Source organism: Marmota marmota, unplaced genomic scaffold, assembly GCF_001458135.2.
Source record: "Marmota marmota marmota unplaced genomic scaffold, marMar, whole genome shotgun sequence".
NCBI lineage: Eukaryota > Metazoa > Chordata > Mammalia > Rodentia > Sciuridae > Marmota > Marmota marmota.
Genome location: NW_025999869.1, coordinates 19,338,443 through 19,360,147, shown reverse-complemented (window position 1 = coordinate 19,360,147; position 21,705 = coordinate 19,338,443). Strand labels below are relative to the sequence as shown.

The 21,705-nt window shown below is 42.4% G+C and overlaps 1 protein-coding gene across 2 annotated transcripts in view; it reads left to right on the top strand.

Moving 5' to 3' along the window:
• Gria1 (glutamate ionotropic receptor AMPA type subunit 1) overlaps nucleotides 1-21,705 on the top strand; it is a 302,305-nt gene that overhangs the window by 207,938 nt on the left and 72,662 nt on the right. For both annotated transcript variants that reach the window (XM_015492696.2, XM_015492695.2), the window contains exon 11: nucleotides 3,741-4,111. In XM_015492696.2, coding sequence (XP_015348182.1) covers nucleotides 3,741-4,111 — 371 coding nt within the window. The remainder of the gene's footprint in view (nucleotides 1-3,740; nucleotides 4,112-21,705) is intronic.

The following is a 21,705-nucleotide window of genomic DNA, read 5'->3' as shown; positions in this document are numbered from 1 at the left end:
CCTTCCCTTGGTCTCCCCTTGCCAGGGTCTATCCCTCTTCCCAGTAAAACTGGTTTCCACATTGGGCCCAACTGGCTAACTCTTCCTTTATTTTAAGTTCATCTTTCTTTTTCAATTCCCCTGAGAAAGAACAAAGGGGTTCAGAAAAATCTTTCTCAACCACAAACCATCAGAAAAGTCTGGAAAAATTCATCCAGATGACTCTGAATTTATTCTTTCTTTGCCTTGGGTATAGCTGCCCTCTCTTGTTTTTAGCTATAATCGTAGCAGTAATATTTCATCAAATCACACTGCTCATGTGCCCCATGCTAGGCTATCCTCCTATCAACCCTGTGAAATAGGTAAGGTTATTTTTCTATTTTGTAGATGAGGAATCTGAGGCCCAGAGAAGTTAGATGATTTGGCAAAGGACACACAGCCAATAACAGCAGAGTTGGGACATACAATTCTGCTGTTTGTACTACACATTAAGACAGACTCTATAGAAATCATAACATCCAAACACTGGACCGTAAAGCCAGTATTATCCAAGCCAGTGGTGTTCTCAATGAGGAAATGATGCCACTTGTAGCTGGTTTCTGCTTCTTGTTGGGGACTATTGCTGTGCCTTATTTCCAGATGCATGCCTGTCCATCCTTTGTCTTGGTGAAGCAGAAGGAGAGTGAGCTTTGCAGGCAGACACCTGGACTTGAGTTTCAACTCCGCCAACTTACCAGCTGCATGAGGTCTGCAAGATAGGGAACTCCTCCAAGGTCACCTTCCTGAAACACAGATAGTGAATTCTTTATCACAGAGCCATTCTGGGGATATTCACCTGCACCATGCCTGGCTCAGAGCAGATCTACACCCCCAATAGTTTTATGTATATTTGGGGAAATTTTTTTCAGGGGGGGGGTTATTGAACTCAGGGGCATTCAACCACTGAGCCACATCCCCAGCCCTGTTTTGTATTTTATTTAGAGACAAGGTCTCACTGAGTTGCTTAGCCCCTCACTGTCGCTGAGCCTGGCTTTGAAATTGCGATCCTCCTGCCTCAGCCTCCCGAGCTGCAGGGATTACAGGCATGCTCCACTGTGCCCTGTTTTTTTTTTTTTTCCCCATATCAAAGATATATACCACATTCCCAAAATTGCTTTGAACCAAGCATGGCATATTTCATTTTGGGATCTCCTAGTTCGGTGGGTTCTCAAAGTGTAGACACTGCTTCAACATTGCTGAGAACTTGTTGAAATTGCAAATTCTCACATCTCTGTCCAGATTGATTGAATCTCGAAACCCTGCCATATATGATTTTGAAAGCCCTCCATGTGATTCTGATGCATCCTCAAATTTAAGAGCCATTGTCCCCAGATGTCAGTTTACAAAAATAATTTCTAGCAGGTGCTAGAAATTAAAATGGTCACACTTCATGGCACTCTCAAGTGGTTGAATTAACTTGACCTTCACCCCCCCCCCAAAAATGTGAAGTAAATATTTAAAACAAGAATTATGGTGCCTTTTTATAAATGCTTAGAGAAATGAATGATCCAAGGACAAACAATTTTAGAAATATTGCTTCCAACATACTCTTCTTGGAAATTGTCAGTGCATAGTGGTCTTTTAAAGGGTTGAAGGAATCTGCCCTAAAATAACCTGTTTAAATCTGTATTTTCCAAGCATGCTAATTTTCATGTATACTTATTAACATCTTTCCAGAAATATTTCATGGAACGCATTTTTGAACCACTAAATGAATGAAGCATTAAGATAATGTGATTCTTTAATTTTCCAGCCTATGATCCTTTCTGTTCACTCATGTCAGGGAGCATCAGACAAATCCATTTAATACCCTGTACCATGTTCTGAGCTGGTCTGCATTCACCCTGTGGGTTATTTCCAGTCAATTCCTCCAAGTCATTTACATTACATTTCTCTTTCATTCCTTTTCTATGCCAAGTTACAGATAAAAGAGTAGATATCTTTTTCCTTATACTGATTTGTAAGTATTTGTTAAAAAAAAATCAAGATTTATGCAGCAGGTGTTGGTGGGGTGAGGGGAGAACAGCATTACTATGAAACTCACACCTGACTCCTGCAGCATTTTATGGAGTTTTTCTATAAGTGAGAACTTAAGTCATTCTGAAGCCAGGCTTTTTATTCCACTTAAAGCACCTTCTCAGTAGTCCCAGCAAATGAGAGTTACTAGAAGGAATCTCTAAGTAGCAGCCGACTGGTGGTTTGGCAGGACCCTCATCTGCACAGTGTCTGTTCCAAGCTTCACATCTGGGCTGCTATACAGCAGCGTAAGACAAAGCCATTCTCCCCAACAGACTTGTCTAAGCACGTCTCTCATTTCAGAAATGAATGTTGTGGCAACTGTCCATAGAAGCCCTTTTGAGTTTCCAGGATCTCTTGATCTCGGGCCAACAGAGCGCTGGATTTTTATTGAGTAGATGCCAGTGTGTCTGTGATCAGAGGTAAGAATGAAGGAAAAGCAAAGGCCTGGAGATTCCACATGCTGGATACCCAAGGAACATTCATTGCAATCTTTTCATGTTCATCCACATGCTGGATTTGAAAATTAAAAATTAAATTAATTGCATATTTCTTAGCAGTTTTTCTGGGGGGAAAAAAAAAGTTGAAAATGTACTGCACTTTCTCACCGCCAGACTCCTACTCTCATGGTCCCTGATTCCTGGAATGCTGTTCTGTACCAGAGCAACCTGTCATAACTCTACCCTCCTTTAATGCCCAATGTACATGTCACCTGTTCCATGATTCAGTTTATGATCTCTCCAGCCAGAATGAATCCCTTCCAGGTCTCCTGTAGCATTTTATATCTCTTAGACAACATGCATCCCATTAACCTTACAGACTGGAAAGGTTGTGTATCTGTATATTTGTGTGTATGTGTGTGTGTGTGTGTGCACGCCCACATATTCATGCGTTTTCCCTGCCAATTTGTAATTGCAATTGCGTGTGGAGACCATTGCTTACCTTCAGCTTTCAGCCTAGAGCTTATACATAAGTGCTCAATAAATGTTTATTGAGTTAAATTTGCCTTTACCACCTCATTAGCCAGGATGATCTTGGATGCAGGTAAAAGAAATTCAATTCAAAGTGGCTTAGGCAAACAGAAAGACTGGTTCATTTTCTTGGCCACAGATCTCTGAATGTATTGACACATGTTCCTAAGGAGGCCAAGGTAAGGCCTGAATTTAGAGTGGCCCAAGTTACAGCACCAGGGATTATCCTCAGCATCTCTCAGTCCTGGCTGTTAGGGGTAATGCTCAGTAGACTCCCTTGGCTCTAATGCCATCCTTCAGTGAGACTTCCCAGGTCGGGGGTAGAGTATGCTGATTGGCCAGACCTGGGTTATGTGCTTCCCCATGTAACAAGCGTAGCCAGCCCCACTCCAACCTGGGCAGCTGAGAGGAGGGAGGGCAAGGGTGGTTTTCCAGCCACAGGAAGGAGACATGGCTGCTGAACAGGAAAAATCAACAGACAGAACCACAGCCTCCTTCTTGCAGGATGAAGAAGCTGTCTCTGGTAAGTGGAGCTGTCAGATCCTAGGATAATCCCTCCAGCAAAATATTGAGCTGATCATCCATTTGTCAGGAATAGAGCCAGAGTGGTTGACTTCTAAATTCTTTCCCATTTTCACATCTTTTCAGAGACAAAAGAATATTCACAGTGAAGAGAGAAATGAGAACAAAGAAAGCTGCTGAGCTCAACTGAATTTTATTTATTTATTTTTGCAGAGAGCTGATGTGGCTGTGGCCCCCTTAACGATCACCTTGGTTCGGGAAGAGGTTATAGACTTCTCCAAGCCATTTATGAGTCTGGGCATCTCCATCATGATTAAAAAGCCACAGAAGTCCAAGCCAGGAGTCTTCTCCTTCCTCGACCCCTTGGCGTACGAGATTTGGATGTGCATCGTCTTTGCCTACATTGGAGTGAGCGTGGTCCTCTTCCTGGTCAGTCGCTTCAGCCCCTATGAATGGCACAGTGAAGAGTTTGAGGAGGGACGAGACCAGACGACCAGCGACCAGGCGAATGAGTTTGGGATATTCAATAGCTTGTGGTTCTCGCTGGGAGCTTTCATGCAGCAAGGATGTGACATTTCTCCCAGGTCAGTTCCCTTTTCTCCTTCGTGCTACACAATGCTATGTTTTTCTTGGAAAAAAAATTACTGGAAACTTAAGAGATGGGAATTATTTCCAGATTTCATTGTTTTCAGTTTTTCTACTCCTCCTTATGGTCCATTGTCCTTTGCATGCTGTGGATTATCTGGATGCATCTATGGTTGGGCCAGCATTTTGTACTGTCTGGTTAATGTGCTCTGTGTCAAGATTGATAGGCATGGGGTGGGGAGGTGGCACCCGTCTGTAATCCCAGCAGCTCAGGAGGCTGAGACCGGAGAATCGCGAGTTCAAAATCAGCCTCAGCAAAAGTGAGGTACTAAGCAGTTCAGTGAGATGCTGTCTCTAAATAAAATACAAAATAGGGCTGGGGATGTGGCTCAGGGGGCAAGCACCCCTGAATCCCAATCCCCAGTACTAAAAAAAAAAAAAAGATTGATGGCATAATCATGACTGATGTTTCTCTGAAAGGCACATAGAAAGAATGGAGTTGGCGGGGGGAGGGAACAGTGCTATATAACTAACATTTATTGAATACTTACTATACAACAAGCAAGGTTTGAGTCTTGTACATGCATCATCTCAATGGAACCTCACTCAGGCAGAAATGGGGCTCACAGTATACCTACCCTCATGTTGAATCTCTTTCCCAAGGTTACACAGCCAGGGGAAGGGTGAGTGGAGACTCACACCACTGTCCTTACTCCTGCATGGGGGCAGGGTCATGGGTTATGAGTAGGTCGTAGCACTGGCTATAGTCCACAGACTTTCTGTGTGGCCCTGGGCAAGTCACCTTACCCTGGTGTACCTGTATCTTAAAATGGTTTTCTTCTTCTTGGTTCTGAGAAAGACTTCAGAAAAACTCCAATTCCAGGGATGATATTTATTTGTTCCTAGTGGTTCAAACATGGGCTTTCTCAGAGATGCCTCAAATACCACACTGAAAGGACCAGGGTCATCAAGTCAGTAGGATTTGAACCCTTTATGTGGAACCAGAGTGGCTCCATTTTTGTCTGCTGTATACATTGCATTTGTAGATATGATTTATTTTGCAGGAAAAAAAGGGGGGAAGCATTTGAAAACTACCAATCTAGACCAATTTCCACTTTTACTGGCTTCCTATCTATGCATGATGTACTTTCTTTACATTTTGAAATGTTCAAGCCATACATCCCCTCTAATTTACTGATAAATAGTACTGACTAGATTTGCTTTTCCAGTTGCTTAGTGTCTGTGATCTTTCTCCAGTAGACATTCCCTTGTAGAACACCAAATTTCAAAAGCAGGTGCGGAGACATGGCTTAGGATTTGGCCTCCAGAGATAAATCCAGGTTACAAGTGCATTAATACCAGGCTTCATGGAACGCCTGGGAGGCATCTCTACCCACATTGCCATCTTGCATTTTGAGTGTCAATGAAGACTGACGTTTCCAAGTGGCAATGGAGTAAAATCTTCCTGAGAAGCTTTTCCCAGAACTTATTCTTCCTGCTTCATAATTTGGAAAGTCTCATCGTTCACCATTATAATCTTGTTTTTCTTTAAATAAGAAGACAGTTGGGGGGTAGGGGACATGGGGGAGGAGGTGTGAGACTGGATGCATGGCCAATACTGGAAAACACATGGCAAAGAGTAGCAAGAACCAAGCAGGGGAAGGGCTCACTTAAAAATAAATCGGGCCAGTGGATAAACAGTGGGAAGAAATTATTCCTATCATCTACTCAGTGTAATGTCAGCCCACCAAAACACGTCTGTGTCCAGAGCTTGTCCTTCTCTGTCAATTCTTTCTCAGTGGGCATCTACCTCTTAGCAGCATCCTTGAGGTTCTATCTTACGCTGGGTTTTCAAACTCCCCCCAGCCTCTCTTCCTTCCCGTGTTGCTCAGCTGGCCCCACAGAGTATTTGACTTCATGACCCCTGATTGCAAGAGAATTTTCAAATTGTGCTCCCTGGACTTTTGAGGGTTCTGCTGGGGTATCTCAGGAAGCCACACTGGGGTGGAGACAAGATTGACCAGCCAAATATCCAGCCGCCCTCCTCCCCAGCTCTACCAAAACAACCCCACTCTATGCTTCTCCTTTCCCATTGGTAAAATGCAAGGAATGGTTTCTACCTGGGGTATTGCTGTGAGGTTTAAAAGACATGGCCATACATAGAACCTGTACCGATGCCTCACCTTCACATAGGAAGCCTGTAAAATGCATGCTATTTTTTAAAATTTATTTTGTATATTGTACTTTGACTCTACTTCACTAGAAGGAAGGGTGCCACTGATTGGAAAGCCTACAGTGCTCTTCTGAAGAAGGCCAGGGACAAAGAAAAAATAGCCAATGGTTCATCCAGGGACCAAGAATATCTGGATTCTTGGAGCTCCTCCCCAAAGGAACTTGGAGGAAGAATTTGGGATTTGGGATGAAAGGGTCTGATAGATATGACTGACAGTGTGCACCACAGTAATTAGTTTTATCCACTTCGGATAGACTTTTCCCTACTAAGCCCACCTTGCCAATCCCAGAGCTTAACAGCCTGTAAGAGTCAGACTGTGAGTCACAATGTTTCCTGGAAATATTCATTAAAAAGAGAAGGTTTATTTCATCTTACTTTGGGCCAGACAAAAAGACAAAGATGCAGGACAGTCATCAGGGTCAGAGGCCAAGCAGAAAATCATCGACACCAGCAGACATCCTTTTGTTGTCTACCTATTTCTCAGTGTTCTAATATGCACAACACTGTGTGAAACCCTCTGGCTGCTATAGGAGAAGGTATTTTGTAAGGTGCTTGCATATGTCAAACATTCCTCCAAATGAGCCTCAGTTCACTGCTCACACTGCTTACTTAGAGAATGTATCACAAATCCTCAATAATTTAGGATTTGTAAAACCAAATTTTATCAGAATTTCATGTATCTGCACTTACAACACAAATTCCTTTGTCTCCTTCTACTCTTTTTAAAGTTATTATTAATGTCTAGTAACAAAAAAAAAAACAACAAAATGTGGCTGAATGTAGTTGTCTACAAGTAACAAACCTGATCACAATAGTATAAACAAACTAGGAGTTATCTTTTCCATATCATAAGAAAAATGGGCCAGGCACAGTGGTGCACGTCTTTAAAGCCAGGGATTCAGGAGGCTAAGGTAGGAAGATCGAAAGGTTGAGGCCAGCCTCAGCAACTTATTGAGACCCTGTCTCCAAATTTAAAAATAAATAAATAAATAAATAAAGGGTGGGGATGTTCAATCCCTGGTATCAAAAAAGAAAGAATGAAACAAACATGGGATCAGGCAGTGGGATATGGTTCAAGGTCGACTATTCTGTAATTTTCTTGGTCTTTCTTCTTGATCACAAAATGAAAGCTCCCAGACATTGTTTCCTGTGAGAGGGGGTAGAAGTGTTCCCAGCCGTGTCTGTCTCTCTGCGTCAGGAAAATAAAAGCTTAGCACAGTACTTCCCACCACTAGTAGATATCTGCTGCTATCTAGAACATCACAAACAGCAGACTATTTGGAGGGATACCCGGAAGGCAGGGATTGAGGCTTTCCAGCCTCTGGAGTAGAAGAGGTGTGATGGATGGTTGGAATCAACCAGCAGCCCTAGTCACATCCCTGAATTTAATGTTTTCTGCATGAGCACCACAAACACATAAAAATAATCTATAATGATTTTTCACTTTATTACTGGTACATATACAGTTATATACCCACAATTGTGTATTTAAAATTTGTCTTGGGTTCGATCCTCAGTACCACATACAAATAAAGGTGTTGTGTCCGCCGAAAACTAAAAACAAAAAATAAATATTAAAAAAAAATTGTCTTATACCCCTAGCCAGCAAGTGCTCCTGAAATGCTTTAAAACACCTCCCTCTTCCCCTTGAAAGGTTTAGATAGAAAAATTGTCTTTTTCTAACTTATTTGAACATTGCAAGTTAAAATTCAACTTAGCGGGGTCGAGGTTATGGCTCAGTGGTTGAGACTTGCCTAGCATGTGTGAGGCACTGGGTTAGATTCTCAGCACCGCATATAAATAAGTTTTTTTTTAAATGTCAATTGACAACTAAGAAAATATTTTTAAAAAAGTTCAACTTAGCTGTGATCACAGATACAATGGTTTTGTCATGAGGTTGATGGCAAGACTAGAAAGCCATCCGTGAATGGACTCTGTAAGGCCTGCTTCCTGTGCCCAAAGACCTATTTTTAATAGATATTGTGGATTCTTTTTTCCACACAGGGAGATTTTGAGAAAGGATTATACTAAAGGTGAAATGAAAATAAACATAATCAAAATTTATCTTTGGCTCCCCCAAATCTACTTTAAGTCCCTTTCCTCCCTATTTGGGGCCCACACCATTCCCTTATTCAGCAGATATTGATAACGGCCTATGGCATGCAGAGCATGGTTTTAGGTGCTGAGAATATGAACTTCAATCGATGATGGAGCTGGATGCAAGGTAGGAGTTTTTGCCTTTGCCTTTGCTGGTACAGTGGTAAAAGGCATTAAACTAGTAATTGTGAACATATGAATTGTGATGTGCTACAAATAAAGTGAACCGGCCTTGGATGATAAAGGAAGTGTAATTAAAGGAGACTTACTTAGAGTGTTCCAGGAAGATTTCTCTGAGGCCCTGATGGGTAAAAGGGAGCTAGTTTATATAGAGCTGAGAGACAAAATAGCCTCGTGCAGAGACCCTTCAGAGTTTAGTGCTCTCAAGGACTGGAGGACCAACTTGTGTATCTGGTTTGTAGTGAGTGAAGACAGCAGGGGTTTGAGATCATATTGGAGAAGTAGACCAAGGCAAGATCATGCAGGGCCATGGTATAAATGTGAGGTTTTACTCTAAATGAGATGGAAAGCCATTGGGGTGTTTTAAACAAGAGAAGGGTTGATTTGCATGCTAAACTACCACTCTGGGAAGCTATAAAGAAAATGAGTTAAAGCACAGAAGAGTCCAGAGGAGAAACAGAGGGGCTGAACAAGAGGCTCTCACAGCCATCCAGGAGAAATTACAGTGATGGAAATGACGATGATGGTCATGGACATGGATTTATGGTCTACTTGGAAACCTTAATTGACAGGACTTGCTAATGGAGTGGGTCTATGAGGATGTAGACAGGGAGGACTCAAGGGTGAATCTGAGAGGGAGGGAGCATTTGGAAAACATGGACGCAGAGACTTTTAGCTCTGAGTAGGAGCTGAGGATGCTCTGGTTTATCTATCTCATTACAGATGAGGGAATTGAGACCTAAGAAGGTATTTTTCCCTAATATCACCCATGGCTCACGGATACTCAGACCAATCCTTCCCTACCACGAAGTCTCAACCCAAGGCACCATTACCTACAAGTGAACTAAGAGCAACTGTCTGCAACAGTCATTTCCCCATCCACCTCCATGGAGTTGGTACTTTCCTAGGTTTAGAAGAAGAGGGGTAGGAGGGCGCTTGGGGAAGAGAGAAAAATGGGAAATTAAAATTTCAGGTTTCAGAAAGCGCCCTTTTTATCCTGTTCATACTCTGCATCAGCACAGATAATAATTATCTCTACCTGGTAAAGATAATTACTCTCAGTGAGAAGAAGTCTCTGGCGGGGGAGTGATGGCATTTTGGAGATCTCCCAGAACCCTAGGTAACACGGGTACACACACACACACACACACACACACACACCCTTCAGCTAATTTACTGGTCGGGACTGACTCACCAGGGGAACAGGGTAAGCAAGGAGGAAAACCCAAGCAGACAGCCAAGGAAAGCTTGACCTTTGTATGCACATAAATTCCATGGCAACCAATATGCCTCCAGCATTGAGAGATGATGCGAAAACCTCCCGCTGTCCCTCCTGCTCTCCCTCCTACACTCGCAGAGAGGGGCATGGAGACCCATTTCTCTTGCTCATCTTGAGTGTCTTGCTCATCCTGAGGTCACCAGAGTGTTGTGGGGGAGAGAAGAAAGCTAAGAGTTGAGGAAAGCAGCCTGAATCTAAAAACTGTTCTCATTCTGAAAACCCAAGTCTGGTTTAGGCCACAGGTTCATGGCTGTAAGGGACAGTGTCACAGGATGGTGTGGACAACAGTGAGCAAGAAATGTGTGATGGATGATAAACACTCTGGGTCTTGGGACTAGGTGTGGGGTTTCTGCTGGGATCCCCTACAGCAGAATCACTTGGGTGTCTGTCCCAGTGCTGGTTCTCAGACCTGCGGAACAGGAAGCTCTGCGGTTGGTGAGACGGTTGTGAATGTTTCGTGAACCTCCCCACCCAGAGCAGATGGGCGTAAAAGTTTGGTAGTCACTGAGCCAGCATGTTGTCTAGGTAAGATCACTTAAAAAGTACAGAAAGCGAGGTCCATGGGGCAGCAAGAAAGGGTGTCAATTAACAGCCATCGGCACTGATCCCAGGGCCTGCCTGCTCACTGCCCTATGATAACTGCTAATGAGCAAGGCCCTGGGAACAGAGTGGTCAATTGTGACCACTGAAGGCAGAGGACTTGCTGGTGACCCTGCCTTTCTCCTGCAGCCCAGGCTATCAGAAGGGGGTCACAGGGGGATTCACAAGAGTAAATTCCCCTTCAATGCCTTTCCCTCACAAGTAACCCCAAAGCAGAGGGATTAGCCCAGGTGAGGTGACTTTGCAGTCCTGGCAGGTGTGGTGTGTACGTGGACCATCCATGGGTCATTCCCATGACAAGGGTTGGTGGGGGGGACTCAGCTTATTCCCACCCATGTTTTCAATTTTAATTCTCTGCTGCCTTATGGTGAGTCCCAGAGCCAGGTTCTGCTACTGAGCAGCTTCACAGACCTTTTGAGAAAGAAGAACACTAAATTTTGGAAGCTCCAAAAGTGGCATTGGAGTTATTGAAATGAGCGCAATAGCAGGAGAACAAGAGCTTCCTGGATGCAAATGAAAGTGGACATTTTCTTTATTTCAGCCAGCAGTTCTGGCCATCAGGTAGGAGGGAGTCCAGTTGCTCTTTCTTTCTTTCTTTTTTTTTTATACCTTTATTTCACTTATTTATTTCTATGTGGTGCTGAGGATAGAACCCAGGGTCTCACGTGTGCGAGGCTAGCACTCTACCGCTGAGCCGCGACCCCAGCCCAGTAGCTCTTTCTTTAGGTAGCACCGAAGTCCACCGCTTGAACCGTTTAATTAAAAGAGAATTTTTCCCCCTCCAAAATTACAATAGGCGCTTTTTCAGAAAGTTTTTCACAGAGCCGAATGGGATGTTTAGGATCAATTATGCACATATTTCTTCATCAAATGTTTCTTTAGCATGGTTTCTAGTGCTGTGGGGACCATTGAACAAAGCAAACATTCCTGTCCTCCTGCTCATCCAGTGGGACAAGCAATAAGCAAAACCAAAATGGAACCAACACTCACGTCCCAGTTTGGGGGGATTCTGGTTTACAGGAAGTGGGGGAGGGAGTCAGCCATAATCACACAGATGATTAGTGTAAGTTCAATAACACCAGGTTGGAGCTTGCCTGGGGCCACGGTGAACTGAGCACACATGTGTCAGCTAAAGAAGGTGGCTTCTGTCACTTGTGGACCTTCATTGCCGTGGGAACTCTGTGCAGATCAAACAAGAGCATGCCCACATCCAGCTTCTCAACCACCAGTCTGAGACTCCAGGAAGAAAGGTGATTTTTTTTTTTTTTGGTTTCCTGTATAAAATCTGATGCTTTTCTTTTCTTTCACACACTTTGGAAAGTCTAGACCATGAATGGAGGCTGTGCTCAGAGAAACATGGACCCCCACATCTCTATGTCTGGAGCCTACCCATGGCTAGCTACATCTGCCTGGGTTCCACATTTTCCCAAAGAGGACCCCCTATTTCTTTTTAAACCCTCACTGGAAATAGAGTATCTAAGATCAAGAGACCCAGTTGTTTGGGAAAAATTGTGAGTTCTATGAAGGGAAAAATGAGAGTGTTAGTAATTGAGTGGATGGGGAAGGCATGCTCGGACCCCTACAGGGAGGCTGACAGTTTGGCATATTTAGCTACCACCATCCAACTGTGCTGTCAAGTCATTTTTGATGCATCATTTGTATATACTTTTATCCTAGCTGTGTTCGAGGGATATGATAGGAAAATTAAGCCCAAGGCACCCTGCAGAAAATGAATAGTGCCAAGGGCACTACACAGAAGCTACAATCCTAGGTGGCTATGTACGGCTGGTGGCTTGAGAAGACAAGGCTTTAACATGATGAGGACAGTACCTGCTGGAAGCCGAGTGGAGTTCCACCCAAGAGGAGATGCAGCACCAGCTGTCAGTCACACGGGCTGGGGGAGGTTAGAAAGATTCTCGAGCTCAGCCTCCTGCTCACCATGGGGTGAGCATCTTGCTCCTGGATCTCAGTTTTCCCGTTTCCAAATGGGAGCAAGATAGTCTCTACTATGTCCCCAGCTCCCCATCTAAGACTTGTCTCCCACTGAGTCTCAGCTTAGCCATGGCTCTAGCCAAGCCAAGTCGTGCTTTATTTGCCCAGCTTTGTTTTACTGTTATTCTCTTATCCCCTCGACTCGAGGTGACCTCTTCCCCACTCAACTCCTTCCCTCTTTGCAAATGCTGTCTCTCACCTTGCCCCCACCCAACCTAATTACCCCTCTGAATCTCCACTTTACAGTAACAGCCATAAACTTGAACTCTGGAATAGGGCTGTCTGGGGATCGAACCCTAACTCTACCTTGCTAGCTGGTAAGCTGGAGAAAATAACTTCTCTGGACCTCAGTATCCTCTTTTGGAAAATGGAGATAATACTGATTCTTATCTCAATTCCAGTATTTTCAGGACTAAATGACAAATGCATGGAAATGTATTCCTTTGCACAGGACTCACGCGCAAAAGCTGCTGATATTGTTGCTGTCACCTTTGTCATCTGCACCTGACTGAGGGCATCCTGTAATCTTGAACCCTGCAGGATAATTACCCAAGCCTACTCCTTATTGAGGTGCAGATTGGCACACTTCCCCGCAATTCATTCAAACCCTGGCAGGAGGCGCTGTGCATTCTAAATACTCACAGTGTATGGTGGAATGAACACAAGCCTTTTCACAGTAGCCTTACAAGGATTGGGTCATATTTTCTATTCAATGAAGGGAATTGAATTTCTAGCCATTACCACCCACCTACATGCTACAGGGCAACTCAATCCTGGTTTCTGAATAGATTTGGAGAAGAGAGGAGAAGGACATTGAAAAGAACCAGAAAACAATGTTGCTAGTTGTCCCACTATTCAGGAACGTTCAAATCTTCCTTTTCCTGGGAAAAGAGTGTCAATTATTTTATTTATTGTTCTTAGAGTGCGTCAGGAACTCTAGTTGGTGCAAGAATTTGTCACTTCTCATCATCATGCCAACTTCTGCCTGGTATGTCAGCATCATTGTGTACATGAGAAGCCTGGGGCTCAGAGAGGTTAATTTGCTTGCCCATGTGCACCCAGCAGAACTGAGATGATAACATGTGTCTGTCTGATTCTTGCCGCAGTCTGGCTGGGCACAAAATCACGAGCCACTCAAGCAGGAACAAAGTTTATTTTTTGAAACTGTCGCCAATGTCCGGTACCGCCCGGGCAGATTTTTTCCACCCACGCGGCCTCCTCCCGGACCCGCAGAGAGAGCTCCTCCTCCGGAACTCCCTCCTACTGTACTTCCCCAACCAATGGGAACTCTCCAGGAGTCCCGTAGCCGGCCTAGGTGAACAGCAGGAGTCCAATATCCATATGAATGCAAATCTTAACATAATCATATCATCTCAATGGCTAGCTGGCGTCACCTTTCGACCAAAAATGCCATGCATCATATACTTGGCTCTTAGCAGATTCTAACACCTATGATTTATTCTGGATATACTGCTGTCTTCTCAGACTAGAAATCTGAAAGTAACTTAGGCTATCCTGGGAATTGTTAGAATTTATGGGAAAATAAATTTTTTCTTCTACAGAGTTCTCTAACTCTGATTGCTTTTCTTTAAAAAGGGGGCCTTTTGCTATTATTATTATTATTATTATTATTATATTGTTATTATTCTTTATAGTTGCACTGTCTTCTGAGGGAGAAAGGTGAGTGTGTTCCACCCCCAACAAGAGTGAGGGCAGTGTGGCCACTGGGGAGAGGGGATAGGGAGACAGAGGGAGAAGCAAAGATAAAGCTACATTGGAGAGGCCAATCTCTTGGCTTTATCTGGGAGATGACTGTGGGCATAGGATGGGGTCCATAGACACAGCCAAAAGCTGGAGAGGAGATGTTTTTAGTTGTGGTACTTGACAGATGAATGAAGGATGAAAACAACGAGGGGGAAAAATATCATAAATGGCCTCAAAAGTATGGGGTTACAAAAGATGTCGACTCAAGGCAGTTTTCCTACAGAGATGGTAGTGTTACATACCTCGAGAAAGCTCAGTGTCCATCAGTAGAAATCCAGGCACAGAAATGGCAGTTCACCCACCGAGCAGGGCCCTGCTGTGGAGGTGGGTGAACTGGGACGGCTGGGCTGCTTTGTGAGGATCTTTCAGGTTGCAGTGCCAGAAGGTAGTGGGTTGTGGTCCAGCTGGACCTAAGTTTAATAGGCTCTTTCCATTGCTCCTTTCTGGAACACAGAATCTCAGGGCTGAGCTCTGTGGCTCTCTGCATTGGTGCTAGAGTTTTTCTGAGAAAGGGAACATTAGTGCGGGCCGAGGTGAAAAGGAACTTTTGGGAAGCATGGACAGTGCCTTGATAGATCACAAGATGTTCTTACAATGACAACAACAGATAGCAGAGAGAAGCAGGAGGGAAACCCCCAGTGGGGTATGACCATAAGCAAAGGCACTGAGGCAGACACAGATTTCACCATGAAACCTGTCCATCAGCATCATTCCTAGGCACTCGCTGGTTGCAGAGTTTACCAAGTGCAATGACATAATCAATACCACAACATTGGGAGTCCATCACCAGCTCTGAGAAGGTTAGAGTATCACTAATGAAGCTTACAGAGTCCACAATGAGCGATATTGAGCCAGGTCTTCAACTACCACCAGGAAGAGCTCCAAGAAGTAGCTTCCAGCTCTCCATGGGGCATCACTTTTGATAGTGAGAAGGCTTAGTCCATTGTGAACGGAGCCTCAGCAGCTCCATTTTGATTTTTGACATTCAGAGGATGCTGGCGTGTAGTTGAGAAGCCACCAGCCACTGCTGCTGCCAGGTTATTTATCTTCTGAGCAGCAGGTGGAAGGGGCCGTCAGGCAGGAAGATGCCATCGTTTCTGGCTGGACAGCCACCTGGTACTCATCTTCTCTTTTCATGTCTCACTGTAGGAGTAGGGAAAAAAGAACGGAGAGGTACTTTGTTGTGTTTTGTTTTGTTTGTGCTTACTATATGAATGCCCACGAATACAAGAGAGAATTAATCCAATGTCTGTGTGTGTTATTTATTTATTTATTTATTTAAATACATTTATGATTTAATGAATACAAAAGAACATTAAGATTATACATATTCGTGGGGTATCAGGTACTGTCTCCGTACATGTATGGTATACATCATATAATGTTTAAATCAGTTTAAACAAATCCCTTTCTTCAAACCTTTGTCATTAGAAAATGTTCAAAATCACTCCAACTTTTTGAAATCCATAGGACATTATTGCTTGCTATAGTCTCCCTACTGTGCAAAACATACCAGAACTTCTTACTCTTGTCTAACATACCCTCTACTCTCCCCAGTCTCTGGAAACCACCATTCTATTCTCAACCTCTATGAGGTCAGCTTTTTTTAAATTTCATATATGAGTAAGATCATACTGTACTTGTCTTTCTGTGCCTGGATTATTTCACTTAACATGATGACCTCCATTACTAGCCATATTGGTGCAAAGGATAGCATTTCATTTTTTTAATGATTGAATAGTATTTCATTGTGAGTCACATACCTAGGTTGTTTCTATATCTTGGCTGTTGTGGATACTGCTATAGAGAAGCATGGGAATTCAATGTCTTAACTGAACATCACTTGAGATCTTGAAATTGCCTTAGGAACAATGATAAGCATTATGGCAAATTTGAAGAAGCATGAAGCACAAATTCAGACCTCAGAGTTTGCAAGGCAGTGAAATAACCAAGATATGCAAAAGGAAAAGTAGATAATAAGCAGAATGTTATTTGGATAATTTCTAAAAGCAAGATTTATTGTCAGTAGGTAGACAGAAAGGCCACTGATTTGGACTTATATACAAAGGAGAGACTTGGGATTGTCCCAAGGGATAAAGTGAGACTAATAGAAAGAACTCCAGATGAGGCTGGGTAGTTGGGCAAGCAAAGAAGGGGCAATGACTGTGTTTTGAGAACGTGCATTCCTTAATTCAGACCTGCCTGGATTTGGATCCCAATTCCGACGTTTACTATGCTTTAAAACTTGAGCCAGGCTGGGCCCAGTAGCGCCTGCCTGTAATCCCAGCAGCTCCAGAGACTGAGACAGGAGGACCACAAGTTCAAAGCCAACCTCAGCAATGTAAAGAGATCCTAAGCAACTCAGCAAGACCCTGTCTCAAGATAAAAAAAAAAATTAAAATAAAATAAAAAGGGCTGGGAGATGTGGCTTGGTGGTTAAATTCCCCTGGGTTCAATCCTCTGGTTACCCCACCTTCCCATTAAAACTTTAATCAGTAGCTTAAATGCTGAGCCTCAGTTTCCTCAACTTTAAAAAGAGGTGATTCATACCAATATCACAAGATTCTTATAAGACTACTATATAAGCAAATGCTGAAGTGTGTTGCAAAGTATTTAGCTTAGACCAGTGATTCAAAATTCCTAATTCTCTTTCCCTTCCTTTGTGTTAATCACTTTACTTATTTTCCACTGTCCCTGGCCTCTCACCAATCACTTAAGCTTTGAGAGACTCACTGACCTGCATCTCCTTATCCGGTTGGGCTCCTGGCTCACCTCTGGCCAGAGGGAAGTTCAGAGGCTGCTCCCAGGAGGTGGAAGGCTGCCAGGTGCAGCGTCCTGATTGGCAGCATCGCTCATTTCATTCCAGGGTTATTTCTCAGCTTGGTTCCTGGACAGGGACTAAGTCCAAGTTCCTTGCTGCTTCTCTGGAATGACTCATCTCCCAGGCAGTGACCCTTCCCTGCCAAACTACACTGTCCACCAGTTCCCTCCCACTCTCCCAGGCACCTGATAATGTTCACCAACATTATAATGGTTTTCTGTGTATCCCATAACGACAGTTATTGGCGTTGAGGAATTGTAAATATGCAGAGCTTTTTCAACAGAGTGGAGAGCCTGGTGTCTGGACTTAGACCCGGGGTTCATTCTGCCTCTTACACTAACTTGCTATGTGACCCTGGCAACTAGCTTTGCGTCTCAGATTTGTGTTAGTTGCCAGGGTCACATAGCAAGTCAGTGTAAGAGGCAGAATGAAACCCGGGTCTAAATATGAACTCTGCAGGAAAGGGGAACAGTGGGAACTCTTCCTCTGCTTATGTCTGGGGCCTCTGTTGGAAAACACAAAGGGTGGTGGGTGAGCAGACAGCTGGGGGATGGAATCATCTGAAGGCACTCTACTAAGTGTGTGGCAGCCAAGGCTGTTGGCCTGAATGCCTACACATGCCCTCTCCGTGCTCCTGTGTGTGCTTGCTCCAAGAACCAGTGTCCCAAAGAGAAGCAGGTGGAAGCTGTATCTCCTTCAAAATAGTGTGGCTCCTGCCATAGTCACAAGCACAATCAGATTAAAAGGGAAAGAACATAAATTCTGCCTTTCAGGAAGACAGGTGTCAACCGCACATTGTAAGGAGAATATATGGAAGGGTTATTGTGGCCATCTTTGAAAAATACAATCTTTCACACCTTATATAACAAATGATGATAAGGGGTCTGGGGATTGGGCTCAGCGGTAGAGTGCTCGCCTAGTGCATGCAAGGCCCTGGGTTCGATCCTCAGCACCACATAAAAATAAAAAAATAAAATAAAGGTATTCTGTCCAACTACAAATGAAAAATAAATTTTGAAAAAAAATGATGAAGAGCTGGAGTTGTAGCTCAGCAGTTAGAGCACTTGCTTTGTACACGTGAGGTACTGCATTCGATTCCCAGCACCACAAATAAATAAGCAAATAAAATAAAGGACCATCAACAACCAAAAAATTTTTTTTAAAATGATGACAAGGCCATTTGGAATCATTGTGAAGACTCAATGTGATAAGGTATTTAAAAGACTTAGCAAAGTTTCTGCCATGTAATAAGTGCTCATAAAAGGCATGTATTCTTTCTCTTTCCAAGTAGAGATGCATATGACATTTATAATTAAGGCTTATTCATATTTTGTGCAGTTGGTATTTGTTATTTTGTGTTCATAAAAGATGTTTGTAAATATTTGTTTAGCTAATATATCATCAGATCATATTCCTTATGAACCTACAGATAGAGTATTAATAAGTTTTTTTTTAATTATTGTTTTGTTTGTATGGGGTATTGAACCTAGGAATGTTCTATCACTGAGCTGTACCTCCAGCCCTTTTTTATTTCTTATTTTGAGACAGGGTCTTTCTAAGTTACTGAGGTTGGCCTGGAACTTGCAATTTTCCTGCCTCAGCCTCTCCAGTTGCTGGAATTACAGGTATACACCACTGTACCCAGCTAAAATAGAGTCTTAAAAGTCATGTAACTGGGGTAAAAATGGGAGTTCATAACCCACTTGAGTCAAAGTGTGAAATATGATATATCAAGAAATTTGTAATGTTTTGAACAACCAACAATAAAAAAAAAAAGTCATGTAATTGCTTGTATAACCACCTCATTTTATGTTTTGGAAAATCAAATTTGAGAGCATTCCCATAGCCTGTTAAGTTAACATTGACCATTTTATAATCCAGACGTGGATAAAGCATTTTGGTTGAAAATAACTCAAGTGACCCTTAACAAACAATGAGAACTTTTCAAAAAGACTAATCTTTAGATTTGAACACCTTTCAAGTTGCATAGGGCTTTCAATGTCATTGTAATCCCTTGGGACAAGTGAAAAGGGACAGGAGAATCACAAAAGATTGATGTATTCTCATTTGGCCTCAGAAAACCCTGAGGCAAGTCTGAACACTGCACCAGCCAGGTCATAGCCATTGCTTTTGTGAGACCTTATATACTGAGCCCCCTTCCCACAGTCAAGGGTCTCCATTTTGTGATATTGTTTGCTCAGTGGAGTTAGCAGAGAACAATCAAAGCTTAGCAAAACCGAAGTGCTGTTTACTTCTCAGGGTAAGTAGAGCCAAGAGGACCAGAGGGAAGGGGCTTGGCTTGTACTCTCTGGTCAAGGCTGTGGAGGGAGCCTAGCTGGACAAGGATAGCAGCCAGAGAACAACTGCAGCTGCATGACCTCGGGGAACTCATTTTGCTTCTCAGGCCTGAGATTTCACAGTCTGAATGATCTGATGTTCTATAAGGGAAAGTATTGACTGAGCCTTGTAGCAGTCCATACTCTACTTAGCACCATGAAGAGCATGCAGGAGTAAGAAGGCCAGCTGTTGGCTTCCTTGACATTGAGGAGCTAAGATTGACATAACAAGGAACAGTAAATTTACAAACCTCAGGTGTATCCTGGCTCCAAGTGCTGTGGACGGGTGATCCTAAAGGGAGAGATGGACACTGATAAAGAAGGTCAATCCTCATCTCTCCATCTGGCAGGAGAAACACGAGATGTATACATGAATAAATCAGAAGCAAACCCATCCACCTTCTCTAAAAAGCCAGTGACTCCCACATTTCACCATGTATGTTGAAACAAATCAAAACTCCAGGAGGAGCAAGAAAATCTGTATTTTCCTATTGTACATTCTACCAAACCATTTTTATAGTTTATTATGTTGCTTGATTTTTACTTCAACCTCTTTTATTTGGCAGAATTTTTCCTCTCTTAAATTTGGGATAGCAAACTGAGCTAAAGAAGATATTAGTAAGATATTATTTTGACACATAATTTATTTTATTTTGTTTATTGATACTGGGGAATGAACCCAGGGGAACTTTACCAATGAGCCACATCTCCAGTTCTTTTTATTTATTTATTTATTTGTTTATTTATTTATTTATTGAGACAGGAGCTAATTAAGTTGCTGAGGCTGGTCTCGAACTTGCTGTCCTCCTGCTTCAGACTCCCAAGTTTCTGAGATTACAGATATGTGTCACCATGCCCAGATAATTTTAGTTTTATAAATTTTATAGAGGTATAACGGACTAATAAGTGACCAAGTCATAAATTTACATCTCAATTAATTTTCATTCAGTGAAAACACCTGAATAATCATCACTCAAATTAGTAAATGAAATACTACTGTGATCACAGACACCTCCCCTTGTCCTCTTCCTCACACTTTCCCCATGACAAAAGTAACCACTATCCTGATTTTTGGCCCTGTAAATTAGTTTTACTGTTTTGGGATCTTCTAAATGAAATGGTAGAGTATGTATTGTTTCATGCCTCTTTTTTTCACAATATTTTATTATGAGATTTATTCATGTAATTACCTAGTCATAGTTCATTGATCCTCATTGTTGAATTGTATTCCTAAGTCTATTTTTGAAGATGAACCTTTGGTCTATTTACAGTGTGAGGCTATTATGAGTAGGGATGCTATAAAGACTCTTGCAAAATTCTTTTGGTGAGCACACATTCTTTATTGTTGGATATCTAACTAGGAATTGTGTGTATTTTCCTAATATATTTTCAATTAAACTGTTTTCATGATTGGCAGTACAATGTCAGAGCACTCATCAGCATTGTATATAAGTTCCAGTTGCTCCATATTTCACTTTAGCAAGTAGGTAATGTTATAATATCACATTATAATTTTAATCTGCACTTCCCTGGTAATTAGCCACTTGGATTGCTAGTGTCTTTTATAAAGTAACTGTAAGTCTCTTGTCCATTTTTCTATTAGGTTATCTGTTTTTCTCTTATTGTTTTCTCTTATATATCCTTGACACTAGAAATTTTTCCATTGTTTCGTTCATCAGTATCGCCTCCCATTCTGTGGTTTCCATTTCCATTATCATAACAGTGTCTTATGACAAAGAGTTTAATGTAGTTCAGTTTGGCCAAAGTTTTCCATTATGGCTAGTACTGTGTGTCTTGCATAAGAAGTCTTTGCCTACTTTAAAGTCATGAAAATATTCTTTTATATATCCTGTAGGTATGAATGAGACAGAGTAAAGATTTATTTATTTTTTCTACATGTAGATATCCTATTGACCTTGAATGATTTACTTCAAGGTCACCTTCCCCCCCCCACCCACTGCCTTTGTGTACTCCTTTCTCATAAATTAGTTATCAAATATATGCAGATCTGTTTTTGGACTCTTGATTCTATTCTGTTGCTATACTTGTCTATCCTGTGCCTATACTACCCTATCTTAATTACTGTAGCTTTTTAATAAGTCTTGATAACTGCTACTGAGGCAGAGGCTGGATACTCTCACAGAGGGACAGGGAGTATAAAGGGATTCTTTCCACATAAAAACCCATGTGAAATAATGTCTACAGTGTTTTCTAATTGTGAGATACTGTGATTCTGTTGAAGTACCAATGATTGTGACTTTTCTCAAGGGTCTAGAACAAATCAATTACTG